Raw genomic sequence first — 9711 nt, forward strand, 5'->3', positions numbered from 1 at the left:
AGAGAGAGACAGAGACAGGAAGAAGCGTTTGGGAATCTAGTGCGGTGCCAAGCTTTTCAGGCCAGAGTGCTTGAAGAACTCTGCTTTCCTGACCCAAGCAGGGTGTGTGTGCGTGTGTGTGTGCGCGCGCGTGTGTGTGTGTGTGTGTCCGTGTGTGTGCGCATATGTGGAGGGAAGGCTGAGTTCTGAGTGCTGGCTCCAAGTAACAGTGATCTCACTCACTGATAGGCGACCCAGAAATCCTGACATTGTTTGTGAGAATCAGGTGATAAGAGAAGCTGGAATTATTTCTTTTTATTTTTTTTAATTAATTTTGAACTTTTTTTTGTTTGTATTTTTACTCCACTACTGTCACCTTTACCAAAAACAGTTTTTCATCACTTTCAAAAAACTACAGGTCTTTCTTTTAAAAGTTTTCTAACAGCAGTTTTACACTGGAACAGCCAGTGGTATTGACTGAACCAGAACGTACTCCTAACATTTACATTATTCTGCTACCGTGAAGTTTGTGACTTTTATGTGTACTTTAAATATGTGTACTTTAACCATTTACAGTAGCAGGATTGCAAATACAATGATGTTACTTTCAAATTATACAATTATATTCTATACTATTATTTATACTACTACTATCTGCAGTCAAAATGACAGGTGTTTAATTTAGTGGTAGCCTGTCACAGCTTGCCAATTCTTTCCATTTATTTTTAGGAAACGGCAAACTACTTGTTTGGCCAACTGCTCTGTTTGATAGGGCACAGAATCTGGCGTCCACTAATTGCTTTGCTTTGAGGCCCAAAAACAGCCAGTCAGTGAGTACGAGTCCTATTCCACTGCCTTTTCAAGGGTTTCTGGTTGTTAAAGGTGTTAAACTAAACTGTTCTGCACTTTGGACAAGTGTAACTGTTTAAAATGGCTGACCCCAGCTGACCCCATAAAGTGTAACAGTGTTTAAAATGGCTGACCTAATCACCTGAGTTTGATCCCCTGATTTTCTCCACTTCAGCTTTTTGGCTTAATATGAAAACTTTATGGGGTCATTTAACTTAATAGGGATCACTGTCACCCGTGTACTGGTGCAGTCAGATGTAAACCAATCCAAGCGTACGATTTCAGTTAGCTTCATTATTTATAAGTAGCCAAATTGACAAAACAAATAAGATTCCAGTAGCCAAAGTAGCTCAGAGATATATTCAAATATGATGTGGGAAGATTTGGAGGAGTGTTTTTTTTTCGTCAAGAAGGCAGAGCTCAAGGTTTAATAAAAATAAAAAATCTAAGCAGCCACAGGTTCTCTGTGTCCCATGATGCATTGCATCCACAGGAAGCCTTACTGCTGAGACCTCCAGCTGCAGGTCAGCCGCCCGCTTTCTCAGCTCCGCCCCCTCGGCCTCTTTCTGAGACAGCTCCTCCTTCAGCTGCTCTACCTGTCAGGAGAGTGTGCTGTTACTGCGGCAACAACCAATCAGCATCCACCCAGCAAGGCCACGTGGCCACCAGGGAGGGGGCCAGGGCAACCCTGAGGTTCTAGTTCCCCGGTGGGTGTGCCAGACTGTCAGGAAGTGAGTCGAGGTGATGTAAGAGTGGGACCAGCTAAGAGCTGTCACTGGTGTTGATAAGCGAACGGCACGCTTTGCGTTTCCTCCTGATCCCAAAGTTTAAACACAAGAGAAGAGACTGTCCACTGTCAACAGCCGGGGATGAAGGTCTCACTTGGAAGGAATCATCAATGGATTAGTGCTGGGAAAAGTTTGCAAAAATGAAAAAACCATAGAGAACCATTTCCTTAATCCTTTCTAGCCGAAACACACAGACCTTAAAGTCAGTACAGCACAAAGAATAACCAAACTGCCTCATCAACACTTAATTTATTCACGAAACATTCATATTCACTGATAATTCCAATGGGCAGCCAACAGAATGAGTGGTGGGGAAAAGATCTTGACAGCATTGTTCATCATCATCATCAACCACCATTATTACGTCCATGTCTTCATCATCGTCCTCAGTCATCATCTGACAGCATTACTGCCACTTTCATCATTATCAGTAACACTGTCAATCATCGCCATGGACACCACCTGCATTGCTCCGACTGTCATCATTGCCATCGTCATCATAAAAATAGTCTATTGTCACATTAATTGTCGTTGTCATCATCATCAACATCGTCTCTTGTTATGGTCAACATCACGCATCGTCGTCATCAGCATGATCGCCACGGCGATGCAGCCGTGCGGTAGGTTACCTTGTTCTTCATGAACTTGGAGTGGCTGCGGTAGACCTCCATCTGCTTCATCTCCTCCTCGCGCTCCTCCGTGCTCAGGGCGCCGTTGGACTTGAGCATCTGGATCTCCTCCTCCATGTCCCTCAGCCCACGCTCCAGAGAGTTGATCTTCGAGTCCTGAGGGGGGAAGGGGGGAGAGGGGGTGATAACTCAGCTCCCTTTCCTTGCGATGTTATAAAACTGACCTGTTCACATCACTGCGACGAGACGTTTGAGGTTACCACAGCAACGATTCTCTCCACTTCCACTGTTTACACTGCACTGTGTGCCGATTGGCTGTAAAAAGGTAACTATAGCACTGACATACATTTCGTTCTAAAAGTCCCCAACTGCGATTAGACGAGATGCATCACCTGCAATGGAAATCGCCAGCATCAGACGTTCTGAGCCAGGGTAGTTAACACTGCTGCAATTCCTCTCTGTGACATTCTAGAACGGTACCATCGCATCACAAATCTTTGGGCTGAACTTAAGGGAAATGCACACTCTCTTTTTATGGGGAACACACACTTACTCCCACTCCAAGGGAAACACACACTTACTCTCACTCTGAAGGAAAACACACCGGCTTTCACCTTATCACACTCAAAAACCTTGAAACCTCATATTCACATTAAATCCTATGATCACTTGGATACGAAACGTCACAGTCATGCTAAACTATATCCTCACACCCAACTGAAGCTCACAGTCAGCCATATCCTCACACACAGACACACAGGTTGTTAACCTTCCTCCTCCTGCTCTTCCTCACACTCAAATGGGTGCACACGCTCGCTCTCACCTTCATCTCGATGACGGTCTGCAGGGCCTTGGTCTTGGCGGACTCCGGGGCTCCTTCGTAGCGGCGGTGCAGCTCCTGGGGGGAGAGACCCAGAGGATCCATGTTAGCGATGTTAGCGACGTTAGCGACACGCCCGGTGGTCCGGTCACGAGAGACCGGAGGGCAGCCGGACTTCATCCAGCTCATGACCTCGGCCTGGAATCAGCAACCCTCAGCCACACAGCTCAGCTCAGCTCCAATGACCCAAGCCTGCCTTCAGTAACGTTCCACAGCATCGTACGCACGTCTACAAGCAAAACTGTGACAGAATTGTGGTTTAAGAGGAGTCCCGCTGATCCCCACCCCCACTGGGGTGCCCACTGTGCACACTGCACACGCATCAGCGCACCTCTTCAGCAGCGAGCGCTCGGCGCGCCTTTCAGAGCGAGCGCACGCGGCCACCGGACCACAAAGGCACAGGCCATTAAGGCAGAGCCCGCACCGCCAGAGGCGCCGTCCAGACTCCATCACCGCCGTTCGGGCCTGACGTGGGCTGATGGAGGCTGATGGATTCTTATGGATGCTGATGGATGCTGACAGAGGGATGCGGGGATGTGCACTGTGGAGCGGAGCGCCACCTGCCTGTGGTACGCCGCAGGTACACTTGACTCGAGCACCAGCACCAAGGACACTGACGACATCTCAGCTCTGAGGTCATGTCTGCATGACCTCAGCAAGTCAGCTCACATGTCTCACACACACCACAGCTACTTTAAGCTCTTTTTTAAAGGTCTATCTCATTGCTACAACATGCTCCATTCAGGTTGTGTATGTTCTAGCATGTTCTTCAGTCAAATGTTGCACCATTCAGGAGAGTGTATGTTCTAGCATGTTCTTCAGTCAAACCTTGCAAAATTCAGGAGGATGTACGTTCTAGCATGTTCTTCAGTCAAAACTTGCATCATTCAGGAGGGTACATGTTCTAGCATGTTCTTCAATCAAACCTTGCATCACTCAGGAGGGCGTATGTTCTAGCATGTTCTTCAGTCAAACATTGCACCATTCAGGAGGGCGTATGTTCTAGCATGTTCTTCAGACAAAACATGCATCTCCAGCCAGTTTCTCAGCTGCGCTGTGTGGCAGCCCTGTCAGAAGACCACGTCCCTTACTCAGCTCATGCAGGCAAGACTGCATGTGCCCAAACAACCAGGGGGAGGCGCTCTTCAGCGATAAGGGAAGGAGTGTCCTGCGGTGACCCTCCCTCACAGGAAAAGCTTCTCTGTAACACCAGAAACTGCTGAACAGTCGGCACTGGCACGGTCAGGATTTGAGCACAAGCCATGGGGTGCGTCAATACAGCCTGAACAAATCCAGCGTTTAAACCCCGACTTTCTGAGTGCGAACAGCATTTGAGAGCTGGAGAGAGATCTCATCTCTGGGACTCAAGCTCAAGCTTTTGGTTGGTCTGAGGCATCAACATGTTCCACCTCACAGTCAATCAATCCATACAAAACAAACACCTGAAAACAATCAATTTAACATAATCCCTGTAAAATGGATAATAAAAGCTTTTGTCGGTCAAAAGACTACGGTCGAAAACTACAATATGGCAGGTAAATAACGACCCGCAAATAAAAGTCTGAACAAAATTTATCTGAATCCAATTGGAAGTTCCACGCACGCCAAGTAATAAATCGCAGAGGAATCAATGGAAGGAGAAGATTTAAGAGTCCGTCCAGCTTCGTCCTGTTTGAGTTACGGCAAAGGGCACAAAAAAACCAGCGAAAGTACACCACTCAATTGATCTCTCATCCAGCTTCACACAGCTTCAGGGCGAGCCGCTGCCCAACATGGCCGCCCCTCCGACTGCATAACGCCGGCAGAAACATCATTCCCGTCTTTTCTCTTCCGTTTGAAAAATAAGCTCATTCAACTTTAATGAGACTCCTTTTTCAAAAGGTACGTGTCATTCAGACATTCTGGCCCGACATAAAGGAGTGCGGCGTCTCGCTCTCCCGTTTCTGACAAAAGGGGGCCCGTTTGGGGGGGGTGGGGTCGGGGGGGGGGGGGGGGGTCTGCGGAGAGGTTAGCGGGGTGGCGCGAGGCCACGGGGCCCCGGGCTGGTGAAAAAGGAGCACTTCTCACATTAACGCCACGCTTCTCCCTGAAACTCGAGCAGGTGGTGCCCGCTCGTTTCATAACCCTGTCTCCAGGGCTCGGCGAGGATGAGTCACAGGCAGGAGCCCGGGCCCGGGCCTGGGCTGAAGCAGAGGGGATTGTGGGATGGAGAGAGAGGGTTGCCCTCCATCGCGGGGGGAGAGAACAGGCGGAAGCGCTAGCCGTCTCCCGGGGAAACGGGAGCAGCGCACAGGCTTGCGTAATATATGGAGGAGTGCGGGGCATGGGGGCTGGGGGGGAGTAAAGGGCGCACAGGACGTTTTAAAAAGGACACATTACTAATAATAAACCACTAACAGATATGCATGAGGTGGATAACCAAAATGGCCATTTCCGCATACTGTACGATATTTCTATTTTTTATTTATTTATTTAAAATCTGAAATCACTTCTGGTTCAGGTATAGATTAAGAAAGGAGGGAGACAGGGACTGGGGGGCTGCCAGTTGTAAAAGAGAGACAAGATCACATTCGCACTTTCCTTTACTTTCTCTCTCTCTCCTTGTCCTTAGACAACCCAGCAACCAGACAACCCAACAGACAAACCCTTAAAAGGTAAGTTACCTTGGGTAAAGAAGTTGGATAGAGTCCTCTCATGACGGACTCCCAGATTTAGCTCTAGATGTAGCTGCATGCATGAATACATTATTTATGTTTAGCTACCTTTTCCTAGCATTCACCTGGGGCAGCATACACAGCCCACACTCTGAATGCTCTCCAAGCAAGTAGTTATATATCTATATGTCTACCAAAGCAATTCAGGTAAATGACCATGTCACAAGGGCACAAGGGCACAATGGTGGTGGTCCACCAAGGACTTGTACATCAGTATGTGATTCCCTGTAGCGTACATCAGTATGTGATTCCCTGTAGCATATATCAGTGCGTGATTCCCTGTAGCGTATATCAGTATGTGATTCGCTGCAGCGTATATCAGTATGTGATTCCCTGTAGCATACATCAGTATGTGATTCCCTGTAGCGTATATCAGTGCGTGATTCCCTGTAGCGTATATCAGTATGTGATTTGCTGTAGCGTATATCAGTATGTGATTCCCTGTAGCGTACATCAGTATGTGATTCCCTGTAGCGTATATCAGTGCGTGATTCCCTGTAGCGTACATCAGTATGTGATTCCCTGTAGCGTATATCAGTGTGTGATTCCCTGTAGCGTATATCAGTGCGTGATTCCCTGTAGCGTACATCAGTATGTGATTTCCTGTAGCGTATATCAGTATGTGATTTTCTGTAGCGTATATCAGTATGTGATTCCCTGTAGCGTATATCAGTGCGTGAGTCCCTGTAGCGTATATCAGTATGTGATTTGCTGTAGCGTATATCAGTATGTGATTCCCTGTAGCGTACATCAGTATGTGATTCCCTGTAGCGTATATCAGTATGTGATTCGCTGCAGCGTATATCAGTATGTGATTCCCTGTAGCGTATATCAGTATGTGATTCCCTGTAGCGTATATCAGTATGTGATTCCCTGTAGTGTATATCAGTATGTGATTCCCTGTAGCGTACATCAGTATGTGATTCCCTGTAGCGTATATCAGTGCGTAATTCCCTGTAGCGTATATCAGTATGTGATTTGCTGTAGCATATATCAGTATGTGATTCCCTGTAGTGTATATCAGTATGTGATTCCCTGTAGCGTACATCAGTATGTGATTCCCTGTAGCGTACATCAGTATGTGATTCCCTGTAGCGTATATCAGTGCGTAATTCCCTGTAGCGTATATCAGTATGCGATTCGCTGTAGCATATATCAGTATGTGATTCCCTGTAGTGTATATCAGTATGTGATTCCCTGTAGCGTACATCAGTATGTGATTCCCTGTAGCGTATATCAGTGCGTAATTCCCTGTAGCGTATATCAGTATGTGATTTGCTGTAGCATATATCAGTATGTGATTCCCTGTAGCGTACATCAGTATGTGATTCCCTGTAGCGTATATCAGTGTGTGATTCCCTGTAGCGTATATCAGTATGTGATTTGCTGTAGCGTATCAGTATGTGATTCCCTGTAGCGTACATCAGTATGTGATTCCCTGTAGCGTATATCAGTGCGTGATTCCCTGTAGCGTACATCAGCATGTGATTCCCTGCAGGGTATATCAGTATGTGATTCCCTGTAGCGTATATCAGTATGTGATTCGCTGCAGCGTATATCAGTGTAGCCAGTCATACATACGAGCCTCCGTGCATCTGCACGCAGTTCTGCTCCACTCTAGCGGCTCGAGTAAACTTTAGCAGACGCACGTAGCTACAGAAACATCAATGAGCACGTGTGGCCAGCGAGCAGTAGCGCTCACAGAAGGCCCGGCTGAATGAGACAGCTTAGTAATGTGTAAGCGTGGAGCAGGCCAGGCCAAAAATGATGATATTTAATATGTACATTTGGGAAAGTGGGGCTTGTGCAAAGCCTGAACTGGGAGGAATGATATTATTAAAGATTTTTTTGTAGCTCATAGCATTTGAACCCATCACAAAGTTACACTTTGCAGAACAAAGTCCTGATTGGTTCAAAGAAAGTCTAGGATTGACAACAATTCCTAGATCCTCCTATTACAGGGTTCAGTCATTACCTGTAGCTTCTGCCACCTGTGTATATTTCATTCAAGCATAAATGTATGCATTTAATTTGATGCACCTCTTAATAAGCAATTACTGATGTTAACAGCTGCTCATTTCAGCGAAATATGTGAATATAATACCGCTGAAAGGGAGGCAGCTAAGTATGGGGGTTATGAAATTTGGCTTAAAACCAGCGAGTCAGGAGCTCAAATTTGGCACAGCCGTTGCATTTGTGGGTAAAGCACTGAGGGTGATAAATTCACCTGAATTTCTTTAAATAAATCTGCATAAAAATACAGGGCCAAGTCAAATAAGGACACCTACTATAATCTCACAGTAAATATAATGAGCCATTTAGTAGTCTACAGCAAAAAATGATAAATGCGTACCGTGAAGTGTACACTCTACAATAACAGTCGGGATTTTCATCGTTCTGGCAATGGTGTGCTTGAGGAGGCTTTAATGGGAATGATTCATGGCATATCGCCATCTCACTGGCAAAGACACTTAAGCATGAGCGTGAGCACTGAGCATGTATGTGTGCATGAGAGTCCTGCCCTGATGCTGTACCACCACTCAGCACTAGGTGGCAGTGTTCCCAAAGTGCTGCCTGACAAACGGAAGGTTAATGGCAGTCTGCTTGCTAGCCTGACAGGACTACAGAGCGAACGAGAGAGGGAGAGGGAAGAAGAGAGGGAGAGGGAAGGAGAGAAGGAAGGCAAGGGAGAGTAAGAAAGAGACACTGAACCCTTTCCCTTGGCCCTTAGACCTGTCTGCACTTCACAACGAGTCCCGCGTCTGTGCTAATTCTCCCCTCTCTCCACCAGGTGTCTCCCCAGTGCCCCCAGGGGCCTGTGAACACTCACTCCATTCCCAGATGAGAGAAAAAGGGAGGGAGAGACAGGGACACAGACAGGGAAAGAGAAGAAAAGAGAGAGAGAGAGAGAGAGAGAGAGAGCAGGAGAAACAGATTTTTTCTGTCCCTCTCATGTAGCCAGACAAAGAACTCCCCTGTAACACCTACAACCGCTTCTCCCAGCATGCACCAAGCCCACGCCCACCCCACCATGATAGCATGAGACAGAACCAGGCCCGCACATGGACACACACTCAAGTGCAAAGCATGATGTAAAAACTAGGGCAAGTGTGCTGCGATGCTAATTTGCTAAGTTTCTTATGTAATATTAGTGTGTCCTGCTCAATTTTTAAATCCGCTGCTGAAGACAATACAGCAGGCTGAAATGCCCCGTTCCGTATTTATACACAAACGGCGTGACTCATAGACTCCGTGGGCACGGCTGCCATATTACTGCTAAAATCTGGCAAATGAGCCGGAGCCGATCTCCGTGGGCAGGCAGAGTGTAACTCAGCCAGAGAGGAGGTCATCTTGTGCCTCCCAAGAGGACACGTGCGCTACTATTTGTAGATGGCCGTGATGCAGATGTCCTATTGATCACGGACATACAAACACCGCATGGCAATCGCAGCGCACAAACGGAAATAGTGCTAGTGTTGCCGCACGATCTGAAGATAGCAGCTAGCATTGCCCGGTACTGACTGTACAGCTCTTTTTCATACAAGACTACGCAACTGTATGGTACCTATTAGTACAATTACCGTGCAACCATACAGTGCCATTTCATAAAAGACTATGCAACCGTATGACACCTCATGCTACAATTACTGTGGAACCGTACAGTGGGTTTTCACAGAAGGCTACACAAATGTATGTGTCCCCTTACAACATGTGCTGTGCGACTCTGCACTACCTCCTCCTCTGAGACCGCGCATCATACGACACGGCTGACGATGTCATTTAATTACTCCGTATCACTGGCTGCATTACGGAGATCACCCGCCGCTCCCATTGTGTCAGCCTCCCATCGCCGATGGGAAAAAACAGGCATA

General features: G+C 47.0%; 1 protein-coding gene across 9 annotated transcripts in view; it reads right to left on the reverse strand.

Annotated features, from left to right (window-relative positions):
* Nucleotides 1-9711, reverse strand: part of LOC118232528 (ELKS/Rab6-interacting/CAST family member 1-like) — a 223498-nt gene that overhangs the window by 164937 nt on the left and 48850 nt on the right. For 8 of the 9 annotated variants that reach the window (XM_035427588.1, XM_035427589.1, XM_035427587.1 and 5 more), the window contains exons 4-5: nt 3069-3143; nt 2246-2401 (exon numbers count right to left, since the gene is read on the reverse strand). In XM_035427588.1, the coding sequence (XP_035283479.1) occupies nt 2246-2401; nt 3069-3143 (231 nt within the window). Of the gene's footprint in view, nt 1-1331; nt 1425-2245; nt 2402-3068; nt 3144-9711 lie in introns of all 9 variants that reach the window. The other variant, XM_035427594.1, reaches the window with a different exon arrangement.

The sequence above is a fragment of the Anguilla anguilla genome, chromosome 7, assembly GCF_013347855.1.
Source record: "Anguilla anguilla isolate fAngAng1 chromosome 7, fAngAng1.pri, whole genome shotgun sequence".
NCBI lineage: Eukaryota > Metazoa > Chordata > Actinopteri > Anguilliformes > Anguillidae > Anguilla > Anguilla anguilla.